The following is a 25,008-nucleotide window of genomic DNA, read 5'->3' as shown; positions in this document are numbered from 1 at the left end:
GATGCAATTAGTCGTAAGAAAAAAGGGATTGGGTACATACGTCGATTTTTCAGTCATTTGACTTAATTGATTATTCCATCCTTTTCAGCAAATCAAAAAAGTGTGATGTGCATGGAACAGCGCATACTCTTTTAAAATTCTATTTTTTCGACAGGACATAATTCGCAAATGCCAACAATCTACTATCTTCAAGGAAGCCGTTCGTTGACGGTGTGCCACAAGGAAGTATTTTATGACCACGTTTATTTTTTATTTACGTAAATTACATTGTATACACTGTTCAGAAAACGCAACATTTGTCTCTTAGGCCAATGACACAACAGTTTTTATTACAGGGAGCTTCAAAACTGAGATACAGGTGATGGCTAATGAAACACTGTCTGCCGTAGATTCGTGGACTTCAGCAAACTTATGAAAACTAAACACTTCAGAAATACGTTATTTTACATATGCCTAAAGGAAGAACCTTGACAAATAAGATCGATTCATTTCTGGGCTCTCATCAGTTAGATATGGTTGATTCTGTTAGTATCCTTGGAGTATATTTTTCACGGCACCTTACGTGGAATGTACAGGTCGATAGCCTACACTCTATAATGTCATCAGCCATTGGTGTCCTTGCATGCACGCGATCTATTGTTCCTACTAAGTAGAAAATTATGATATACAATGCACTGGTATTATCTTTCTTACAGTACTGTAGCATAGCGCGGTGCGCTACCGAAGTGACAAGTCTGCGCAAGTTGTACTTACTAGTGAAAAGAGCCATACGACATGTGGCTGCTGTACAGTATCTGTCCTCTACAAAACTTTTTCTAAAATAAGAAATTCTTCCAGTTTTTTGTACTATTACAGGCTGATGTTGTGCTATAAATAGTGTGTTAAGCATGGCACCAACACCACAATTAGTCTTGCTAAACTTAAACGCAAGTGTTCGAACCACCAGGCACGAAGAAGTTTGCAATGTACCCACCCCTAGAACTTTTTATAATGAACGATCATTGTTCTGTAGGCTACCTTCCCTACTAACCTGTATAAACCACAAAGATTTTGATCTTTCATCTAAACAAAACTGTCACATTAAACACTTCGCCCAGCCCACTTATTTGCCTGAATAATACATTTCTCGGAATTTCGGCCATTCTTCTGATCGATTGTTGCTTTTCCATGTTTATGCCACTTGATGATTATATATTTCAACTATTCTCTTTCTAATTTAAGCGCTTTGTTTCATAAATTTTGTATCACTTTATGCGATGTTGTCCAACGTGCAAGTTTATTTGGTATTCTTTATGCATGATTGTTTTTCGCTCCTGCTGCTTTGCCAACTTGTAACCGGTTAGGGACCTCGTTAAACTTCCGAGCTTTTAGTTTATGTATTCTTCCTATCATAAAGAAATTGATCGATTGAGTGATTGATGGATTGCTTGATTTAAGGATTGATTGATTGATTGATTGATTGATTGATTGATGTGTTTTTATTGCGCAGTCAGTTACGAAATAATAAGAAAAATTCCCACCATCTCGTCACATTCAGTGCATCTGTCATACGAGGTTAGAATACCCCTACATAATAAACGCAGCAATAGTTGCCAGCTGCAGATATACGTTTACGTTACAAAACAAAGCACGCTTGAAGCTTGTTGCCGGGGTAGTTACTCCTGTTTGTAGAGTTGAGCCAGAATAGGAATGAATTCCTGAAACGAAGGAAAAGGGAAAACAAATTTACCCGAGGAAGTGCTTAATTCACTTAGAGTAAATGCATAACAATTTAGCCTGTAGAGCACGAACTACACTTTCTTCTAAGCATTCTTTCTTGTCTCCATAGGAATGAATGCATTAATGAATCTAGTTATGCCAGCCAGACGTCTTCCCGTATCATTGAAGTTCCTAATTTTCACACGAAAGAGTTTTATGCCGGGGTCCACCAATAATTCAGTGACGTTATTTTGTCACGGAAATGACGTCTAGAAATATCTTCCGCGAGAAAAAAATTCGTCAACAGGAGTCAAAGCCATGAGCTCTCGGTCAGCTACAACAGCTGCCGAGCACACTATCAACATCGCCACGGTCACTTTTTTTTTTTTTGCACTGCGCCACTTTCACATACTTTTAGGCTTTAAAAACACGCCTCTCATATTTATGAATTCCCTCTTACAGTACTCTTGGAAAAGTATAATAATGTATTATCACCATGGAATTCACGATTAGTTCACTTAACGCATTGTTTCTTCGCATCCGTACAATTTGGTGGCTTTCCAATAAAAGTGCAATTTAGTCAACGCCTTAATCACTGCCAGGTGGCGACCCTACCCAAAGCGTCGGCGTGGCTTATAGCATCCATCCATAGCAACAGTTCTGCAACTCATATGACAACGCGCTTGCTTTGCTTGGATCATAGAGTTTCCTAATATCAACTAAAGGGGACTCTGGCGTTGCGATCGTTCAGCGACCATGGGAATGTTGGATAGTACTCGGGTTCGCCCAGTCTTCGTACTTTCTGGCGGTGAACCACACTTCTGGCTTCGTTTATTGCTGTGTGTCGGTTGTGTTTAGAAGAAAAGAATGAACCTTCTTGACCTTTGTGACCCAATTTGATATGGTAAGGCTAAAAAAATAGAGAATGGTGAAGCGCAACCGCTGAACATTTGCTCATTTTTGTTTTGTGAGAAAACAATGCCTAGTCACACGAACACAGACGGAGTTAGAAGTACGCATATTAAACATATCCGTGTACTGCCCATCATTTCCATGCTCGCTGAAGAGCCATGCATCGCAGCTCCCATAGACACTAGCGCCAGAGTTGCCTCTAGTGTATATTTAGAAACTCCATGGCCTCAATCATGGCCTCCAAGATTACTGTAAAACTAAGGTGATAACTAGGCACACTAATCAGATGACGTGCAAAATAATTGAGGCATTCAAGATTATCCACCTGTAAGATGACTGCGCCAGTATGGTTTCTTTGGCACCGACGCAGAAAGAAATTATGTACCTCAACCCGTAATACAAGAAGTGTGATAGGTGCGTGTTCCCTCGGCACGACTAGTCATATGAATTGTACTGTATAAAAATTTCTTGTGATTCATTTTTGTAAACTTTTTTTTGTAACCATGAAACGAGAATACGTTAAAGCATCATGTGTCTGTCCAATAAACTCAGTTGAAAGTTTGCGCTTGCGACCGTCTAGTCCTTCATCCCAAGTGATCCTTCATCTCCTCTTTCTGTATCAGAAAGAAATAAAATAAACTTCAAACTTCAAACATGAACGAAGTGTTAGTCTTTTAAGCAGTGTGCAAGAATGTAACAATCAATTACCAACTAGCCCAAGCAAGCACACTTATAAGATTCTAACGTATACGTCAGTGCATAATTTCTCGTGTCTTTGTATTAGTACATCGATCGAAAGATAAGGCTTCACATTACCTCGATTTCGGTAGCACGTACCTCATGGATGACACCTTGTCGGCACGACAGGCAGCGAACGTGTAGCGTGTGCGTATTGACCACGAGAAAATGCTGGTTCTTTTCGGCATGATCCACGAGGGCGTCGCTTTTGATTTCGCCTTCCAGCACCTGTGAAATTGCACGTCCCAGTTATAGTTCATAATGCGCTATTGTTATTGCAGCTCAATTTATATGTACCCGTGTGCTCGGATATAACGAAAGAAGACATGTCTTGGAACTTGAATAATTGTGGGTATCACCTAAAGCTGAGCTGGTAAAACGACCGCCTCGGAGAGGCGTTTGTCCCGGGTTCAAGCCGCGGACCATGACGAATTCCTTCTTTTTTGAGAAATTTGTGGGTATTTTCGCGTAGCTTTCTGCTGCCAACGGGTGGTTTCCCCCACTCTTTTTTTTAAAAAGAACAGACGATAAGAATGACCATACGTCACCCAGGAACAGGAACATATTATTATCACAAGGGTTCTGAGGTAAGCCTGTTTTCTTCATGAACATTACGGCAGAACAGAGTGATCTACGAAGCACACGGGACACAGCACTGTCTCCCATTTCACGCTCCTTACAATATTTTGGGGTTTACGTGCCCAAACCACCGTATGGTTATTAGGCACACCGTAGCTGAGGGCTCCGGGAATTTGGACCATTTCTTCGTCGCACAGGACAACTAGCACTTAACTTCTTTCGAAATGCGACCACTACGCCCGGATCGAACCTGTGGTCTTCGGGTCAGCCCTCAAACACCGTAACGACTGTTCCGACGCAACGGGCCTTTTCCCTGTCTCATAGTTAGCTCTGTCCTGCCATAATGTAATTGCGACACTGTTATGGTAATAACGCATCCACTGTTTCTCAACAAATGGAGGGCGCTTAAGCATCGCTTTCAAGGCTGGAATGCGGAAGCGAAACTGCGGCCCGTGCGCATCAGCCACGCCTCCAGGAAAAGAACATTTGTGCGCGTAGCATTGATCGTTTCAAACTATCCTATACGTACTGCAAATACAGTTGTGAACGGCCTACTGCGTCATAAGTCTTCCTTTTGGTAATTTGCGAAGTGTACTACTAATCGTCCATGTGGTGCCACGTGCACCTCGCAGTTTCATGCTCGGTAAAGTGAGGGCTGTTTTAAACCACCCATTCGTTGCGCAACTCAAACTTTTCTGACGCCTGGTGCAATTGTACGTAGTTCTGCCATACAATGTTATGTGCATCAAGGAAACGCCTTCCGCTACATAACATTCATATAGCGTGTCTTTAAAAAGCAGTTTCAAGCACTATTGCGGCTCCGTTGCAGAATACCACGAAGAAAGCTGGGGCTCGATCATCACTCAGACTGAAGATTTTTGTATTATTATGTATGCGCATCTATCTCAATTTTTTTTGGTCACAACTAACGACACCGCCATCGACACCAACGTCGAAATTTCGGCGAAACGAACTCTTTACCGCTATAATTGCGCTTCGCCTTACTTGAAGAAGCGTCTGCCCTATAACTCACTTGAAAGCACGTGAGGCATATCCACTTGTTGAAATCGTCCAGGTTCCGCAGGTTTGCACTCAGACCGTGGCTCGGCAGGCTGCTGATCATGTTCCCATGCGGACAGTTCAGGACGGGGATCTGCCACTGATACCAATGCACGCGTTATTGAGAGAACTTAAGGGTTAACACACATGGCCACGTAGATGACTTATTCAGGTGTATTGACTATACTACAAGGCTGTGGTATCGCTCACATTTCCGCCCCTATCTATCCTGCCCTTGCCCATCATTGTCGCCAAAGTTCAATATTGTTTCCCTCTACTAGTATCGGTATCGATCTTGAGAATTTATCGACATCAACCCTGAGAAGTGGGTGAAGTTTCACCACACCGCCATCACCCTCCTTTCTTCTCAAACCCTTTCCACTGAGGCCTATGCGACCAGAATGTAGTGTGACCCCCTGCTTCCTCCCCATCTTCTTGTGCGCCCGCATAAGCTCTGAAGTGTCCTCATTAGGCAAAAGAACCTCGCACTCGTCGATAAAGCTTCATTTTTTATTTAGATGAGCACCGTTTGATAATGTGAAATGCAATAATAATTTTCCTCTTCGTGATAAGTCATGAATACTATAGAGTATGGAGACCGTTTTACAATCACCATGTCACCCGTCAAAAGACCTACACTCAAAGGAAAAAAAATGGAGTATTCGGAGAGTAGTTCCGATACACAACAATAATCGTGGGAGATGATTTAAACTCCATCCAAAAACTTTTTTCTTGTAGTTAAAATCCTCTCTCAGTTTCATACCCAACCAGACAGACTTCTGTCGAATGTTTACATTCAAACAATAATCGTAATTTTACTTGCTCGCATTTCGTTTCATGAAAACCCAGCGCTGGCCACATTCCAGTCGGGATTCATATGTGACATTAATAACGCACGCGCCGTTCGCGGCCACGAACTACCGTAGCCGTGGTGATAGCGCGAGGAAAGTATACTCCAAGTAGATGATGATTATTGTTGTGTAGCAGAAACACTCCCCAAATAGTCAATTCTAGAGCGCTATTTATTCAAATACTCTTAAAAGGGTGTTCTATATTTGACTTGGTTAGATTTGCTCCTGGTACTCATCGATACACATTTGAATCGGTCTCCAAAGCTTTGTGCTTGTGCACCGGTTGGAATCTGTACGGCAGTGTTACCGCGTGACTGTGCTCTACGTGCAAATCACTGGCGAGTTATACCTCACTTGTTAAAATCATGCAGTAAGTAGTGAACGACTTTGAACTTACAGTTTCAATGTCACATTCAGGCTCCACAACAATAGGCGTAGCTGTCGCAGGAAAATAAAAGGAGCAGTTAGTTGACGCTAGCAAACCTTATATACCCTGCAAGAGAAGGTGAATTCTCGGAGAATCAGAAAATACCACGGCTGTAAGTACGGATGCAAATCTATTAAACGTCTCACAACGCTGTCACGAGGAGTAACTCCTTTACTGGTGTTATAGATGTCCGAACGTATTACAGTACAGTACAGTACAGTACACTTACAGTACAGGACCAAAGACCAGCGTTAAACCCTGCTGTCGCACCTGGAATGCTTTTTCGCCATGGTTCTTTTGTGTATAGGACCACTAGTGTTCACGCCCAGAATGTTTTTGCTATGGGTGGGACGCATAGCGGTGTTTTAGCTTCACCCCGCTGTAAAATGGGTGAAGTATTAGGGTACGTGCACTCAACATATTACTCGTTTCAAAGTGCTAACTGCATTTGGCAACTCTAGAGACCTAACAGTGGAACCTTCCTGTTTGATTAGACCCCCTCGCCCCTGCCCGGACATTGATACACTGACAGAACTATGTCACTTTGAAACTTTGAAACTTCATTTCAACATTCGGGATGCTCAGGGCCATAGTCGATAAGCCTATAATGAGCTTGATTAGGACACCTTCCCCTTTGGTGGCATAAAAAACATTTTTATTGCTATGAAAATGTACGGTTTCAGCAAGCAGATTTTAGTAACTGTTTACGCAAGTCAAGTAAACCATAAAGATTGGAAACATTAAACTCAAAAGGTGACACTGGAAAAAAATACAAGTGATCGTAATTATTTCTTATACATCTTTGATTGAAACGGGTGTTTGAACAACTTAGCGGTGGTTTGGTATGGTGATGATTCCTAAAAAGTAGTCGCCTTTTAATCCTGCGTGGTAGCGTTTCCCCATTGCGCGGTAGTATTTTGGTAGAGTTAGTAGGCTCACGTCGTGAAATATGGGAGTGGTGTCGCGGCAATAAGTAACATTTGCAATGACACGAACAGCCCTTTTCTGTGTGACGCGCGATTCACGGATATTGTTAACGTTGTCGTACCTCAGAGTAGACGACAGTGGTTAGCGTGAGATAAGAACAAGGATTTATAGATGAGAAGTTTCACTGCCTTAGGTAGCGCGAAACGCACCCGCGATAATATGCCCGAAATGCTTAATATTGTCAGTGTCCGACTTCCTTAACATTGGGGAAGAACACAAGCGTGATCTGTGACTATACCCCTCCGAGTCGGTCTCCTTCTCGTAACAATATAGTCCCAGATAACTTGTAAGTATGTGCGTTCTAAGACCTGTGTCCATCGAAAATTATTCCCAGACACTTAAGTTGCACAACCTTCTCATAATTGCACCCAACCTCCGTGGTCTAGTAACTAAGGTCCTCGGCTGCTTACTCGCAAGTCGCAGGATCGAATCCCGGCTGCGGTGGCTGCATTTTCGATGGAGGCTAAAATGTTGTAGGCCCGCGTGCTCAGATTTGGGTGCACGTTAAAGAACCCCAGGTGGTCGAAATTTCCGGAGCCCTTCCTTACGTCGTCTCTGGTGGTGGTTTTGACGTTAAATTCTACATATCAATCAATCAATTCCCATATTTGCAGCAATGCGGGATCATATAGCCTGTGGCGAACGGCAAAATTATATGTTGCAGGACCACCTTCACGATGCCCTCAAGCCATCATCCACAGCGAATCAAGCACTTCGCCACTTCGCCCTTCTGCACGTCATACGTTTACGCATGTTAAATTAAACAGTCTTCCCAGTCGTTCTTCCTCGTTAACCCACAAAGTCATGTGAACGCAATCTGCTCGAACGGCCGGGTCATCACGCATAGAATTAGGACATGCTTCCTAATTATTATTTTTGGTATCACAACTATTGTATGCGTTTGTATTATAAAAATTCGGGCAATTCGATTTCCTTGGTTTGTTTCTGTTCATACATACGCGTACAGCATAATCATTGCATCGCGCTGCGCAAGATAAAAAAAGAAGCAATAAGTTCTTGACAGTCACTTTTTTGATATTTACTCAAAACAATGTTGTTATAAACGCAGATAGCCAAAATTAGCTGGGACGGCCTACATTAGCCCAATGATCTCCAGTTGACCGCATATACTGTGAGAGCTGATTCTATTTCACACTTGTGACCTTTCCTATTTCATCACTCCGTGTGGCTCTCTGCCTTTCCCTCGACAAACCATTCTGTTGCTCTCGCTGTATACCGGTAGTCTATTTTATATATGCATTACGTAGACTGTCCAGGTCCATTTCTTTCACTTCATGTCAAGTCGCTTCTTGTTTTCGCCAATCAAGAGCAGAAAACACTGACCTGCAGGTTACAAGCTACCCGCGACACGCAGCGGGCCACTTGCCAATGCATACTTAATTGAATTAAATGAATTTTTAAATGAATTCTTAAGCCCTCATGAGGGCTTAAGAATTCGTGCTAAAGTCCATATTCCTTGATGTCGAATCAGCCGACTAGCTGTCAAATGTAACAATGGATATATTAAAAAAGAACGGCTTCTTTCCCATCAAAGTCTAGCTGCTTTAAACTGCAGTTTCAAACATTTTAAAACGTATAATGTCTATAGAAAAGCAATAAAAAGTGTTTCAATTGTCGCATCAAGGGTAGGGGAAACTACAATGAGCGTTACTTTTCTCTTAGGCTGAATATTTTCTGTGTCAAACTAACGACCGAACTATGAGAAAAGATAAAAAGTATATGTTACACGTCAATGCAATAGTACGGTGCTTTTGCAGATTGATGAAGCTGTCGAGAAAAAAAACTGAATCTGTCAGAACTGTCATGGCGAGACGCTAGGCAACATTGGTACACATGTAGAAACATGACAAAAAGCTTTTGATTGACTTGAAGTTTTCAATAGATTATTTGCCCAAGCGCCAGTTAAACAATACCATCACAGTAGTCAAGTTTGAACGCAGGAGATGGAGCTTATAAATGGATAATGAGTTCCCATAACCAGAGTAGTGCAACGATGTCTTCTTGTATGCGCAGTGTGTGTGTGTGTGTTTGTTCATTTGACTGAAAGCAAAAAAAAAAATCGTACGTTCTTCAGTAAGGCACTTCCAGTATGGTGACACTGCAGCCTTAGCTCTCAAGATCGAGTTCATGGCACTGAAAAGAGAGAAAAAAAAATTGGTTGAGTCCTGACGTTTATGCATAATGCTGTGTTCCTATGTTACTTAGTCTATTCATTCAAATAATAAAGTGCAGAAAAAGATGGAACCTTGAAGCGTTGAAAATTCATTTGAACACAGCGTGTCTCTAGACCGACGTTTCGAGAAGTGAACTTGTATCCTTGTCTTGGCAGACGCAGCTTTCACGAGGAGAAGACCGCTCGTCGGGACGCTGACTTCAGTGACACTTCGTGTTCAAACGAATTTTCTTTAGTCTATTTACGAAAAACTTTTCTATTAACATGCACTATCTGTAGGGATGAATTGACGAATATATTATTATTTAGTACGATAAGTAAGTGTTGTCGCCCCCACAGACTTTCGGGAGCTCTTTGATAGGCATCTCTATGCAAGCATGGTCTACCAGCCAAAGCTGGTCGTTCGAGTGAGTGGGCCGAAAAGTGGCCTCCCATGAGGAAAAGAAAGGGTAGGTCATACTGAATGGGATCAGTGCATGTGAATGGGATCGGTGCACACATGGCCATCAGCTCCACTGTCTCTTTAGCATTGCGCTTCCTGCACAGGGTGCCCTAATTCTTTTTACGCTTAACACTAACCTCGCGGAGGGCTGCATGTTCGTCACAGAGCCACAGGGATCGCCCATCAGCGTCGCCATGCAGGCAGCCAGGGACTCTGCCACTGCGTCCACATTGTAGCCGCCCTGTTAGAGGGATATCAGCAAGTCTTGAGAGTACACGTATTGCCGGTGATGGTCGAAGCAATATTACGACATTTTATTCACGACAAATACAAAAGATGAACCAATAAGCGCAAAGAACTCAGCGTTACCATCCCTAACTAACTAACTAACTAACTAACTAATTAACTAACTAACTAACTAAATAAATAAATAAATAAATAAATAAATAACTCTAAATGCGACATTTCTGAGCAGCACTAATTTTAGGCCACAAAAGAAGTCGCAGTGAATTGTTCAACGAGGGCAAAGTAGCCGCAATCCTTGAAGTACGTGCTCCGCCGTGTTCTCCCTTTAGAGCAGTCGGCCACTCCGAGTATATACCTCTGACATTCGTAAAAATTTTGACTTTGGCTACTTAGGGACAGTACAAAGACGTAGTATCGTATGGTGATGCTTCAGCCGGTCGACGCGCAATCTCCAGTACAAGGCGCATTTGATCGAAAGTCATCGCAGGCGTCTTCTCCACAACACGCTAATTAGTTAAGTAAAAATAATGATGTCATCTCGCTTCGACGTGTGACAAAGACATGCCGATTGTGCCATCTATACAGACGCTGCTGCATTCATTGGAGTCACTGACGTTGTCACCGATGTAGTCAGGCAAGTCCACGTTCACCCGTATAGATCTCGATTCTTTTTCGTGAGATGATAATTTCACAATTTCAATGGCGAAACTTTTAGCTCAGGAATGTGTTAACGCCTACTGCGAATACCCAGCTATATAGAATCTAATTGGATGAAGACAAATTCACTCGGATGGGATTTGGTGATAGAACAAAAACACCGTAAAGTTATAACACTAACATGTATACATTAGACCTCGCATGCTTCGCAAAATCAATGAAGACGTGTCGGTTTAGCCAAAGAAGTTGGCCGTAATTCATGAACCTTAAAACCACACAACCGGAGGCAGTCTTGTTAGCATGTAACAAACAGAGCATAAGCCGCACGCAATACATAACGCTTTCTGTAGCAGAAACATAGCATGAAGTACAAGTGATGGGGGAAGTGCACCTGGTCTGAACCTTGCCGCCACGTACAACCCGCGTCATGACGTACACTAATGTTAAATTAAGCGGCACTGCTACAAGTAATAATTATTCAGTATATGAACTCATATACCTCATGCGCCAGATCTGATAGACAGGTTTTGTGACCAACTGCTTCAGATTATTAAGTATTTCTTGAAGTATGTTGCCTTGTGCAGAAGTAATGGCACATGAGCACTATACGCATGGCTCAGTTAAGATTGGCCACATAAATCAAAATAAAACTTGAAACCTGGCGTTTGTATGTCCATCAATCAATAAGTTTAGTTCTTTATTAATTCTGAAGTAAAAAAACTGGAATGCCTATATGGATACCCGGTCTCCACATGCAAGCACAAAGACGGGTCAGGAGCTGACACGCTTCCTGGATTACAACCGAGGTGACAAATCTCACTGCCAGGGTTTGCAAACCCCTGTACGGAAGCGAGGAGCACGACACTGCTTATTGCACAAACTCGCTACACAAGCCGTATCATTTGTAATCATCATCATTATCATCATCATCAGCCTGACTACGTCCACTGCAGGACAAAGGCCTCTTCCATGTTCCACCAGTTCATTTGTAATATTCCGTACTTAATTCTGAAAAAAAAAATCGAAGACGTGTTCTACCCAAAGAGTGTGGTGTACAAACCGTGGAGCGTTGATTCACGCATTTATCTTGTGTTCATGGAGTATTTATCGTGTATATACGTTCTTTTGTGTTCTCTACTCGCATTCATCTGCTTTTTTTCTGTTAATTTCATGTGATGGTACTATAATTTATTTCTCTTTCTGTTATTTTCTCGTAATTATCTTGCTTGCTTTCTGGTTACTTATTTTCTGTTTTTTTTTTTTATACTCCTTGCTGCTCCGAGTTTGGTGCTCATGACTCCCGGAGCGAATTATCGGCGCTGGCGTTTCACTGTCGCTTTGCTGGTTCGGGGAGAGGTACAAGCATATCGCTGGCGCTGGCTTTCCAAACGTGCAACCTGATCAGCTTATTTTCATCAAACGTGGGACCTGCATGACACCGACGTGAGACATGAGACGGCGGGGTGGTCCCTAAGAAAACTGCGCAGTACAAAAACAAAAAACAGAAAGTATATTCAGATTATTCTTGGGGAGTTGTCTGAGCAATACTTAAAATGAGCGTAGAGTCTTTTATAATCACGTTCTTTCACGGAACGTTGCTGTCGGGCGCATTTTGCTGTCACGGCGTATTTCTTCTTCTTCCTGGCGTCTGTCAGCGTCTGTGACGGCCTTACCGGAGGCTCTTTACCACGACCCATGAAACACCCGTCCGGCGTCAGATTGTCGCTATGTCGGGATTTTCCTGACACGTTTAGATATTGTCCAGGATATGGCGTTTATTCCTCGCAGGAAATGTTCTCTTTCTACATTTGTGTTGTAACGAAGGTGCATCCCGTTCACATGGTTCAGATGTATATGCATGTACCTTTTGCAAGCTCAATGGTCAAGACGCTTGGCTTGAGAGCGTGTGTCGCTGGAGGTTCGAAAGACAGTAGACAGAAGAAAAATTGTTTGGTTATAAGCGTCTTATTTATTTATTTATTTATTTATTTATTTATTTATTTATTTATTTATTTATTTATTTATTTATTTGCTTACTTAGTTTTCCTTAGTCGTGTCACAAAAAAGAGGCAAGGGTGTACGCTCAGTCTTCTCGTTCAGATCACATGAAAATGTCCTCGCGTTTTCAAAGACGAAATGGAGAAGCTCAACATGACGATTAGGAGAGAAATCGAGATAACGCTGGGTATGTGACAGAAAACATCAACTAAGGAGTAATTACGCTTCACTTATGTATATGAAGTGAACCGGTATACGGTCGAAGCGCACAAAACGGACTTAATCGGCAGCACGAAAATGACCGTGCCCGGCTACAGCGTCATCGTTAAATCAAGCTATAACGTGGGCGTGACCATTGACATCATGCCAAAGGTTCTACCCAAATTCCAAAAAAAAAAAAGAACATGTACCAAGCATGCAACAAAGTAGGACGACAAGAATGAGCGAACTCGCTTCACAAGAAGTCCGCAGAAGATGTCATCACGTGTATGATACACAGATGGCGCTCAATACCCACGAACCCATGCATGCACCAGCGGCGCAACAAACGTTAGCGGAAAAGAAATAACTGCAGCAGCAGTGTGATCCGGCAACCCAGATACACCAGAATGAGTGATCAGCCCTCCATGGCTATTGGCTATCTGTACTTGTACAGAAAACGCCATCGAACTTGTCGTTCACAGTTTTCGTGCCGTAAACTTCCATGAGGGCTGGTTGTCTTTTCCCGCCATGAAAGTACTGTAAAAGCTCTTCAGTGAGAAAGCTCATTCTCGAAATGTATGTGAGCTGGATCACATGTATAGGCCTCGAACTACGGGAAGGCACTGAAGTGGCTCACATGAGACCCAAATACAAACCAACTGGGCTTTCTAGCCAGAAAGGTCTGCATTGACGACGACATCGGAGGATATTCAAAAGAAATACTTGCAAATCTGGCTACATTGCAGACAAGGAGGGTGCGCATGTATTCAAAATTGAAATGTCTGTAAACAGATTCGTATCTTATTGGCGCAATGTTGAACAGGATTATGCTATGGAGGACGTATGCAGAATCTACGAGAAGCCGCTCCACATTCATGGTAACGGACTTTCTCGGACACATGAGTGTAAATGAATGGTAAGAAAAGAAGGAATGGGAAAAGCCGTGTGAGGCCATGCTAGCCTGGTGGGCTAGAAGAAGCCGGTTAACCAGGCATAACAAAAGCTTACGGCCACCTGCTAATGAATAGAGGTGGCCGCCTGCAAGGTGTCAAGAGAATATGTCGGCCCTTGTGCGATTATTTCTCTTTTGAGAGGCTATCATGCAGTATATATTTTTGTTCGTGCTGTTCATGATGATGCGAAGGCTCTTACTCATGCGTTGTAACTTTCCTTTTGGCCATGGACCCAAGATTTTTGCAATTGATGGAGGTCGCTTATCTAAAAAAAATTAGTTTTTGTAAAAGTTTTTTTGGAGGTCTGTCGTAAGTTTCACAATGTAGAATAATGTGCTCAACATCTTCTTGAGCTTCTCCACATGTGCAAGTAGGACTGCCAGCTTTTGCCTATTCTATACAGGAACGCCATCGTGTAGGCCGTACCAAGTCGAAGCCTATGAATGACTGTTTCTACCTATCGGATAACCTTTAACGAAATATTAAATTCTATACCGGAATCAATGCTAACTAACTGGGAGTGTTTCGCACCATTTTCGAACCAGTTTTTTATAAACAATTGGCAGCTCAGCTTATTTATCAGACATCGTGCATCGCTCATCAGTAGAGGATGCAGTGATGTACTATTCTCCTGATGCGCTGCATGTGCCATGCGATCAGCCATGTCGGTTTCTATACAATTTCGCAGTGGCTTGGCACCCACTGGAACATTATGGTGTGGATTAAATATAGCGTAAGTCTTCTGTATTTCATATGCGAGCGCACTAGCTTTGTTACGTGCTTCTTTTTTTTTCAAAATTTTCTTCTCTCTCTCTCTTTCTCTGTCGTTCGGTATTGCACGAAATTTCTCTTTTACAATTCCTGTCGATGTATGCCAAAGTACTACGACACGTCGGAGCAGACAAGCGTCACACATGAAGCGCTTACCACGAGCCTCCATGGCAATGCCGTTTCCGAAACTACATTGCAATTCTTTCCACCAGCACAGCAACGAAAAAGTAGGCACGTGTACGCTAACAGAGCAAAACTACTTAGCTAGAAGAGTAAACTCCCGAGCGCAGCCACAAGGCGCCACTGCTTGTACTTACGCTATTGTTTCTCATCGCAACGCACGGGCGGAATGCCGGCTGCGAACGTTGATCAAAATTCCGGCCGCGCGAAACTAGCTGCCTGTCGGCCGTGTCATTAGGCGCTCGGCTTTCTCTGCAGACAACGCCGACGCAGCGATCGATATGACTTTAAGCTCAACTCTGGGCGAAATAAAACTGGAGCTCGGATCGCGGTTTGACTTCTCGTTTTTTTTTCTATATTTCAATTTTCTTTTTCGTTGTGAGGCGTCTAAATTGATGTCTCCGTTGTTTCCTCGGTTAAACATCGTATGCCGCGCAAGCGCCCTCGGCACTCGATACAGAGCCCGCTTCGATAAACAAAGCTCCTAGCAACAAGCTGTGCGTTACCTGCATGCATGAGTTGAGCAACAAAGGGCGTTCATGTACACTATGTGCCTATAAATAAAACCTATATTCTTTTTTTTTTAATTTTTCAATGCTTCGTTACCACGCGAGCACCTTCTTGTAACAGTAATGAAGCGTCTTTTGTTGCTTTTTTTGCGGGGGGGGGGGGGAGCGGTGTATGTGATTTCGCTTTGTAGGTATATCGAAAACGCTTTACGACCACAGGCTTTGTTTGCTCCGTGAGTTCAATGTTAGCAGCTAGGCCTGCGACAAAACAAGTGGCTCGCGTCTTTTAGTTCTCAAGCCGCGTAGCAAAATTAGCGAGCAGCTCGTGATTAACTTGGCACCATGTTTTGTGAGAATTAATAATGAAGATTGCACTCTAACCTTATGAAAGTCTATATGTCAAGCAGCCCACGTCCGAGTGGAAACTATTTCGATTTTTACGGTATATTCTTCCAGACCGAACACATATACAGCACTTTTTCTCTCTGAAGCTATATTTCGGACGAACTTTCCGTTCATGTGATGTTCGTTAGGGCTACTTCGTAATTTTTGTGTGTGTATGGGAAGCATTTAGATGATCATTTTTTTTACTTGAAAACAACATCTGGGGTTTCGTGTGCCAGAATTACGGTGTGATTCTGAGGCACGCCGTAGTGGAGGGCTCCGGAAAGTTCGCCCCCTCTGGTGTCCGTTGGCGTGCACTGCCATTGCATGGGATACACTGGCCTTCAGCATTGCGCCTCCGTCGAAACCGGGGTCGAACCCACGACCTTCGGCTCAACGACCGAGTACCGTGACCGCTGTGCTACCGCGGCAAACAGCACTTTTTACTTGGTTGTGCGCGTGCGTGCGTCTGTGTGTACGTTTGTGTTTAAAGTGAATGTAGAGATAACTATTATTCACTTAAGTAGCTATAAATAGATGGTTTGTTTGCTGCTAATAATTATTAAATAAATAGAAGGAAATTTAATACGACCTATGTGGGCATCTGACCTAGATAAAAATCTAGAATGCGCCAACTCATCCCAAAGATGTAAGAGATTGCAGAACGAGTGGTGCGTATTATCTTACGAAACTGTGAGAGTGCAGACCTTGTTGACATCGGTCATGACCCCTTCTTGTTGCTACAAAAAAAAAAGGAGAAGAAAAAAGGTAGCACTAACTTCCGAGGAAAGCTCAAGGCCGTCTAGCCTGATCGGGGGCAGCCCCCAAAAGAGACAGGGCCGAAATCAGGCACTCGTTGAATATCAGTCAAAGGCATCTCCGAAGACAAGGTGACACGGGGACGAGGACAACGACGCAGCAGGTGCCTACGTGCCCGTGCGCAACAACGCCACAACACTGCAGCGTCCGCAGTGTTGCACCGGGGGCGCGTCCTTACCTCCAACTGGATGATCACCCTGCCGTGTGCCAGGTTCTTCAGGAGTGAGGTCAAGTGTTGGTAGCCGGCGGGCGTGACACAACAGTCACCCTGCAACAACGCCAGTGTACGTGTTCAGTTTGCTGAAATGAGCCGCGACGCGGAAAATATGTAGTTAGTCTTTTATCAGGTTATTGCCGCATCCGAGCTATAGGCTTTTTTTGTAGCTAATTCTTTGAGCTTCCGCTTGTTGCCTTTTTTGATATGTGGGATTGAAACGTTTCATTAATAACGCGCTTTCGTTTCGATGTGGCTATAATTGGTAAGGCGCTGCCGTCACGTTCTTCCATTGTAGATTTTTTTTACCATGAGAGAATGAAGATTTATCAGACGTAACACAATAGAAAATAAAGGTGAACGGAGAAGCTATGGCAAGTCTTCCTTTTGCACACTTTCACTGGCCACTCCATTGATATTCGGTGCGATACTCTCGCCTGAAAAAACAACAACAACTTGTAGAAGCTTGTATTAAGTCGCGAGAACCTTGAAGAACCGAACCTGGACGACTAAGAACAATCTAGGTTGTTTCTGCGAGGTCATGCAGGTTGTTCCTACGTCGCTTCTTAGAGCCGAGAGGTTCGAGTCGAACCACGTACACGACACGGGCGCCGGTCATCCATCGCTTCGGACAGCCGTCGTTGCCAGTATTCTGTCGCGGTAAGTACTCGGGGTCTTCGGCTCGGCGCCGTCGATTTTCTTCGATTAACTGCTGCCTCCTTCGTTTTTAGTGAACCAGTGATGAAGTAGTGGAATTTACACAATTTCGGTGGCGCATGGCCGTTCATGCCGGTGATACTCTTTTGGTGCGGGGTGAACAAGGACCGCCTTGTAAAAGTTATTCAAAGCTCGACGCGCGATCTTCAAACGTTCGCACTTGACACTGACAACACGGCACACAAACGCAGTGCCTAAGTCGTGCCAGCGCGTATCAGTCTGACGTTTTACAAGAGAGCGCAGAAGATTCCTTATGGAAAGATACAGACATATTCCGTATTTGTAAACAGTGGCAGGCGCCGTCGACATACCGAGAAGCTTGTTGCGACGTCAGGGTGCGCGGGCTCCACCCAGCCCAAAGTCTGCCACCACCCTCTATGATCACGTGGCAACTGGCACAGCAGCCATACAGGTGCCTCCGAGCACAACGCCGTGACGTCACTAAAAGTGCCTTAGTATGTCTGTCGACAGCACCTACCGCAATTTACAAACATGGAATGGGCATATCCAGCGTTTCTTTTTTTTTTCTATAACAGCCAAATGCAGAAACCGAAACTAGGCTAAATTTCAGTGGAACGTAAAGCATAATTAAGTATCTTCCATTCCTAGAACAGTTATAATCGAAATGATGCACTACTTTATTGTAAGAAGAGCTAAAAAACAGTTTCTAATAAAAAAAAAGAGCCAACTGCTCCAACTGTTTCAAATAAAGTGAGCCACATTTTAAACCAGCACTGTGTCAACAAACATGATCAAAACAACCAACATGGTCCCACCCAAAATGTTTCATTTGTGTCTTAGTTGCTTTGTTAACGTGTGTACGTCCCACAATTAGGTTTTCTAGTGTGAGTTCGTACTTACTGAAGAACTTGATGCTTAATGACAAAACTCAATTGTAAAGAGGAAGAGGCTGACTTGCCGATTTTCTTTTTTTTTGCATCTTAGTGATTCTTTTCGACTTTAGCGTAACATTATCTTGCAATCAGTTTACTTTAACATAGTATATTTGAAATAAAATACAAATGAAATAAAGATATATTTTCTCTAAAGAAGAAGTGGTCGGAAATTACATGTCATAAAACTAACTGGAACACTTTTCAAGGCCTTCAATTGATGCTATAGGAACAAGAAAACACTGATTACAGTCTAGAAAAGTGCCCATTTTGCGAGGAAGGACCACTCGCTTTTTAAGTCTAGTAATCACCATTACGGCCATGCTTCGAAGCACGGCAGCAATGGAAGCACAAGTATGATGTCAATTGTATAGCTAAATATTGCTATACCACACATTCGAACCGTTTTACACTTATTTCACGAGATAATGCATGTCCAAATGAAATGTTTTAATCTGTGTGAGCCAAATACAAACATTACTCTACAATAATGACAATATTTGGCCATGTCAATTTTAGCCACAATATATATTTGTGGAATTTAAAAGAGAGGAACATACTGGCAAAAAGTTGTTCGAGCAGGCCCAACCATACTGTAAGTAGAAAAAAAATTGCATTTTTCTCAGTTTCATTTAAAGTGCATGTGGCTATTTTAGAAAAAAAAAAGCGCCTCCCATGCGAACCAACAGGATGAGCACTGGCTGTGCGCGTGCGTGTGCAATTTCTATTCGCCTCAGGTTCTGCGCACTGTTGTATATCAAAGTGCAGCATACTTTCGAACCAGGACAGACAACAAGGAAACACATTAGGTGGAATGAACGCCAGGTTGAGCACCTTCTCACTGCTCATGTTTGTAGTACAAACGCTAGAAATAAATAAAACGAGGAAAACTACTCCAAAAAACAGTCAAACACGCACGACTCAAGGCCACGCACAAGTAAGCATTAAGTATGTGCATTTCAAAACCCAAAAACAACGACAGATGGCTCCGATACACAATGTTCGAGTGGGTTCCTTATTTGGGGGTCTTTTGCAACTCCAGTACCTTTTATTTATTTTTTTGTCCTGGTGCTTTCGTTTAGTGTGTTCGTAGTTTTTCGCGCTACCTAAGAAATATACAATCATTTCATCTATAGCCTACCTGTCCACCCTATAACAAAATTAAGGGTCACCAACTTTTTCAAACCGCAGTTTAGTTGCAGATAAGTAATCTTAGTGTGGTTTACTTGGCTGCAATTGGGCTGCCTTGCATGCTATACGTATGGATTAGGGCTCCAAATTAACTTCCACAACATCTTGCACTTGGACTCAAGCACAATAAGGAGGGCTTTTTCGTAGGCAACTGCCTCGATTTTGATTGAACCTGGGAACTAAAGCTCAGCAGCGGGACAACAGATGCAAATTGAGAAGTAGCCGACATTTGGCCAGTACTTGGCAACACTGATTTTTAGCCAACGTTGTCCAGTACTAGCGAACATTTATAGTCCTGACATGACGTGTCACGGTCGGTCATGTCATGGCATGCCACTCCTCTTCGTCCGGTCGGTGTTGTGGGACCAATGGGACCTCTTGGGCAAAGCGGCATTGCTAGGACCATACTTTGACACTGGATGGAAAACTGACGCTTGAGTCCTTGGGCAACTAATGGCGCTTCAGTAGTCAGAACATAAATGGAGGGAAGTGGATAGATTTTTTTTTGTTCCCAAACATTTTCTTTTGTTTTTCGATTCCGTGTGGCTCCCTATGGCGGGCAAGCGGTTTGTTGCAAAACAAAGTTCAGCAAAAGTACAGCATTTAAACTGCACCAGTTTGACCCCTTTAAGTTGACCGATTCAAAACTGATCATTAGGTTCACAACTAGTCATTCGTCTATAAAAAACGGACACAATAGAATAAGAAAGGCACAAGTGTGTTCAAAGCTGTAATAACAAAGACTAAGCAAATCCATGAGCTACTCATAATCCCTATGGTGGCTGAACAGTAGCACCACCACAGTTTCCTCTAAAAAACACTGTTTAAAATCCTATGGCCAGGAATACTTTGTCATGCAATAGGGACCAACCCAACCACTGACTCTCATTCTGACCATCCCTTCATCTTATGCAGGAAAAAAAAAAGAACTACACGAAACTTCAATTGAAATAGACACTGCATGGGAAACACACGAACACATCGAGTGCAAGCTACCAACCGCTTTATTGACCACACGGTGTCACTTAAACAGGCCTTTCGAACAGAACTGCGCCGACGTACACAAACATACAAAGTGCTTACGCCCCTTATCCGTTAAAAAAAAACACATATCTGCACCGTACAATGATATAGAGAACTAGCTTACGCAGCTATTACATTTACTTTTGATCACAGAAGCTTCGAAAACTTCCCGAGCACACGTGTTCTCGCTGCGTCCCAGTATCTTAATCTGCTGAAATCGCGCCTCGCATCCACGGGGCTGCCCAGTGAGTGGGCTAATTACCCATTTCATTATTTTTTGGCAGACTGATCTATTCGATCTGAGAGAAGAAAGCCGCCAGTGTGACCATATTTACACTAGATGACAGACAACCGGAAGAAGGTTGCAAACCACCACGAAGTCAGCATGGTGTTATCTGTACCTAAAAACAGCTCTCGTGGTTGTGCTGCAGAATTTCATGCGGGAGTGGGGGAGAAGAGGCGCCAGTTTTTGTGGCAAGAAGCCGTGGAGCAATGCGACGTGGGAGTCGTTTACGAGGTTCCGATCTCCTGCAGCCAATCTTATGTGCGGCAGACAGGCCGCCGCGTGTACGACTACACGCGGGAACGCCAGCTGTCTCTCAAAAATAATGAAATGGCTGATTGTCCCCCTCACTGCACAGCCTGAGGATTTGAGGCACAATTTCAGCAGAATGAGATACTGGGACGTAGCGAGAACACGTGTGCTCGGGAATGTTTTCGAAGCTTTTGTGATCAAAACTAAAGGTAATAGATGTGTAAGTGAGGTCTCCATATCGTTTTACGGTGCAGAAATATCTTTTTTCGTGGATAAGGTGCGTTAGCAATAGGCGTGTTTGTGTGCGCCTGCGAAGTTCTGTTCAGATGGCCTACGTAAGGGACACCGTGCAGTCATAAAACAGTCGGTATATAGTTTGCACTCGATCTGCTCACGTTTTTTTTTTTAATTTTCCTTTCAATTTCACGTGATTATTTGCTGCGTGAAATGAAGCAGATAGCCCTTAAGACGTCCTGGTTTCCTTCATACTCTTCTTTCTCTGCCTTTCCACCTGGTAACATGCTGACCTGTCATTTATGTTCATATTAAACTCGTATAGCACAATTCTTTTCAAATGTTTGTTAGCAGGAATCTGGAAATAAGGGCAAAAACAACTCACCAGAATGTCTCCTTTTGCAGAGTCGAATCCAGCAGATACGATCACCAACTCCGGGTCAAACTGGGACGAAAACGTGAATGATTTGTAAGCAGTCCCTCGCACTGCATGGTGACGAGCGAAAATTAAGCCTACCGCCCTCTGAAATGATTTCGTTCCCACTCATAGGCCACTCGGTAGCTGAGGTGCGTTATTTTTCCTTCTGCAAGCTGCTATAATCTTAGTGCGTCAGTAATCCTGTTAACTCAATATGGTGCAGTTGAAATGCATGACCGTACCATTTTTTGAGGTACATGATTACGACTGAAGTATTGAGGCCAGTAAAAGCATAGTCATCGGCAAAACAGTTTTAGTACAGCCATTACCACTTTCTCATTTTTGTTCCTTGTGGGAGAGTTGTTTTAAGAATCGTGTCAATCTTTAGTTCCAATCTGCAGCAGCGCCATTTACTTACAGAACCGACGTGAATAGCTTATATGGATATTTCGCCCCTTACGTGAATATTTCATCCATAAACATTATAAACTCGACAACGTACCCTCCCCAGCGCAAGGTAGCCTATCGGGCTGAGCCCTGCTTAACCTCTCCGCATTTCTTTCATTCCCCCATCTCTCTCTCTTTATGATCATTTCCGCTTGCTGTATGGTCTAGTGGCTAAGGTACTCGGCTGCTGACCCGCAGGTCGCGGGATCGAATTCCGGCTGCGGCGGCTGCATTTCCGATGGAGGCGGAAATGTTGTAGGCTTGTGGACTCAGATTTGGGTGCATGTTAAAGAACCCCGGGTGGTCGAAATTTCCGGAGCCCTTCACTACGGCGTATCTCATAATCATATGGTGGTTTTGGGACGTTAAACCCCACATATCAATCAATGAATCTTGCTGTATGGAGCAACGGTTTCTTGGTTTTTGCTATTAAGAACGATGTGATTGTTACGAATTCTCGAGAAAAAAAAGAAAAACTCTGCTATAGTTTAACTGCATAAACAATTAATTACATTAGACGATGAGCTGCAGTGAAAAGACGAAACACAGAGGAGCAAAATGTTCTCATCTATTCATCTTCATCTTTACTACGAGCCTCATCTGAATTCAAATTTATGCTCCCGTCTACTCACACGAATTGCAAAGCAGCATAATTTATACACCATTTCAATAATTATTAATCAGAGGCACGAAATACGCAGGTGAATATTAAGCCGCGAGTTTGAGTAAGTCCGGGTGATATTTGAGTGAGCTTAGGTCATGAGTGAGTCCGCATTGAATAAATTTTTCGTTAGTGTGAGCGCGAGTGCGTTCAAAGCACAAGACCTGAGTGAGTTCTGCCTCTTTTTGCCGACCTATGAGTGGAACACACAGTGTTTCGTCTTTAGGCTGGGTCAAATCTTCAGGAGTATGGACAAACTGACCCTAACCGAAACATTACCGTAAAATGTCAACTTCTTTGTAACAAAAAAAAAAGTTTCAGCATATATTTCGTCAAATTTTACATGTTACTATTTTATGGTGTCGTCTGTGGCAATTTTCGTTCTTCGTGATCTAAGGCAGGCGGATCAGTCAGCTGTGGTTTTACTTGTGTGAAATCCAACAAGCAAGCCAACGAGCAACAACGGCCTTCGTTCACGACTCACCTCTGAAGCGACAGGCATGACCAACTGATACATGGCCGTCAAGTAGTCGGCGTCCGTAATGGCAGGCTGAAATACCATGATGTGGAAAACATTTAAATGACGAAGCTGGCAATTTTATTACCTTTGTTGCATTGAAATTTTATTATTGCCACCTAGTCGAGAAGTGAAAAGACGTTGGCAGTTGGCCACGCTGAAGAGGGCACTTCAAACTTTCCCATGACCAATTAACCTGTAAACCTGACATGAATGTGCAAGTCCTTCACTTCTATTGCAAAAAAATTAAGAAACAATAAGATTTATTTCGTCACGACTTGTGCAGCATTCTGTCCTTGGTAAAGAACTGTGCAGGCATACCTTTGTCCAGGGTATGTTGATGTTGTACCCTTTCCCGTCACCTCTGCCAATGTATGTGGCATCCGAGATTTCTGTTTTCGGAAAGATCATCGTCTTCGAATATCGATGAAGGGAGATGTACAGTACGCTGAAAAGAAACAACAACGACAAAAAAGGAAAGAGGTGTTCTTTTCTTTTTATTTTTTTATAAGACGAAAGCCCCATAGAGAAACGTCGGTCGTTTGCTGACACCATTCAGGCACCATTTCTCGGTTGACATTTAAATGTACCTTTTAATACTTGAAGCTGCTCCACTTTGTAAGACTCGCCGTATTTCTACACGGTGCTTTCAGTTGTCTCAAAAACAAACAAACAAACAAACAAAGTTAGGGGGACACGGCGAAAAATTAAACTAGGTAAAAGTCTCAGTTACGAACGTATGATGTTCGTCAGACATATATATGACAACGTCTTGCACAAGAATAAATGCTAACTGTTCTTCTTTTTTTCATGCGTTGTGGTTTGAATAACTGCCATGTGGTTTGTGCCTTCCCCACATGAAAGTGTATACAACAGATATACTTAAATATGGCGCAAGTACGACATATTTATTTAACTCCAAATTGGTAAACATTTCGTTAAAAGGCACTCTGAATATATGTATATATACAGGGTGCCCCAGCTGTCTCTTGCCAGAGTTTTAAAAATATATGCGTGCGAACGGGCACGTCACGTGTTTTGTTTCCTCATTTCGTCCGTATTTCTCGAGCATTTATAGTAAGCATAAAAATACTAACACTTGATAAAAAGTTATAAACTTTTTGATCGAACGTTTTGCAAACTGATCTACCGATTTCTTATTGAAAATTCTTGCTGGGTTTGGATGTTTCAAAAGTAGGTAAATAAACATGTATAATTACATAGTAAAAATAATACAAACAGTATTGCGACCTACTCGAAGCAATAGTCAACAACGCACATTTGGTCCCTTTGACGTAGAGTGCGCCTGAATAGTTTGATTGACATGTGGTGTTTAACGTCCCAAAACCACCATGTGATTATGAGAGACGCCGTAGTGGAGGGCTCCGTAAATTTCGACCACCTGGGGTTCTTTAACGTGCACCCAAATCCGAGTACACGGGCCTACGACATTTCCGCCTCCATCGTAAGTGCAGCCGCCGCAGCCGGGATTCGATCCCGCGACCTGCGGGTCAGCAACCGAGTAGCTTAGCCACTAGACCACCGCGGTGGGG

At 43.0% G+C, this 25,008-nt stretch overlaps 1 protein-coding gene across 3 annotated transcripts in view; it reads right to left on the bottom strand.

Annotated features, from left to right (window-relative positions):
* Positions 1-226: 226 nt before the first annotated feature.
* Positions 227-25,008, bottom strand: part of LOC142763566 (polyamine deacetylase HDAC10-like) — a 45,620-nt gene continuing 20,838 nt past the window's right edge. For 2 of the 3 annotated variants that reach the window (XM_075865147.1, XM_075865146.1), the window contains 10 exons: positions 23,777-23,903; positions 23,423-23,488; positions 21,798-21,857; positions 16,784-16,873; positions 10,025-10,128; positions 9,338-9,405; positions 6,235-6,275; positions 4,961-5,086; positions 3,448-3,576; positions 227-1,697 (listed from right to left, as the gene is read on the bottom strand). In XM_075865147.1, coding sequence (XP_075721262.1) covers positions 1,656-1,697; positions 3,448-3,576; positions 4,961-5,086; positions 6,235-6,275; positions 9,338-9,405; positions 10,025-10,128; positions 16,784-16,873; positions 21,798-21,857; positions 23,423-23,488; positions 23,777-23,903 — 853 coding nt within the window. In that variant the 3' untranslated portion in view covers positions 227-1,655. The remainder of the gene's footprint in view (positions 1,698-3,447; positions 3,577-4,960; positions 5,087-6,234; positions 6,276-9,337; positions 9,406-10,024; positions 10,129-16,783; positions 16,874-21,797; positions 21,858-23,422; positions 23,489-23,776; positions 23,904-25,008) is intronic. The other variant, XM_075865148.1, reaches the window with a different exon arrangement.

This window comes from Rhipicephalus microplus, chromosome 1 (assembly GCF_043290135.1).
Source record: "Rhipicephalus microplus isolate Deutch F79 chromosome 1, USDA_Rmic, whole genome shotgun sequence".
Lineage (NCBI taxonomy): Eukaryota > Metazoa > Arthropoda > Arachnida > Ixodida > Ixodidae > Rhipicephalus > Rhipicephalus microplus.
Note: the sequence above shows the minus strand (reverse complement) of the source record. Positions and strands in the feature narration are given on the sequence as shown.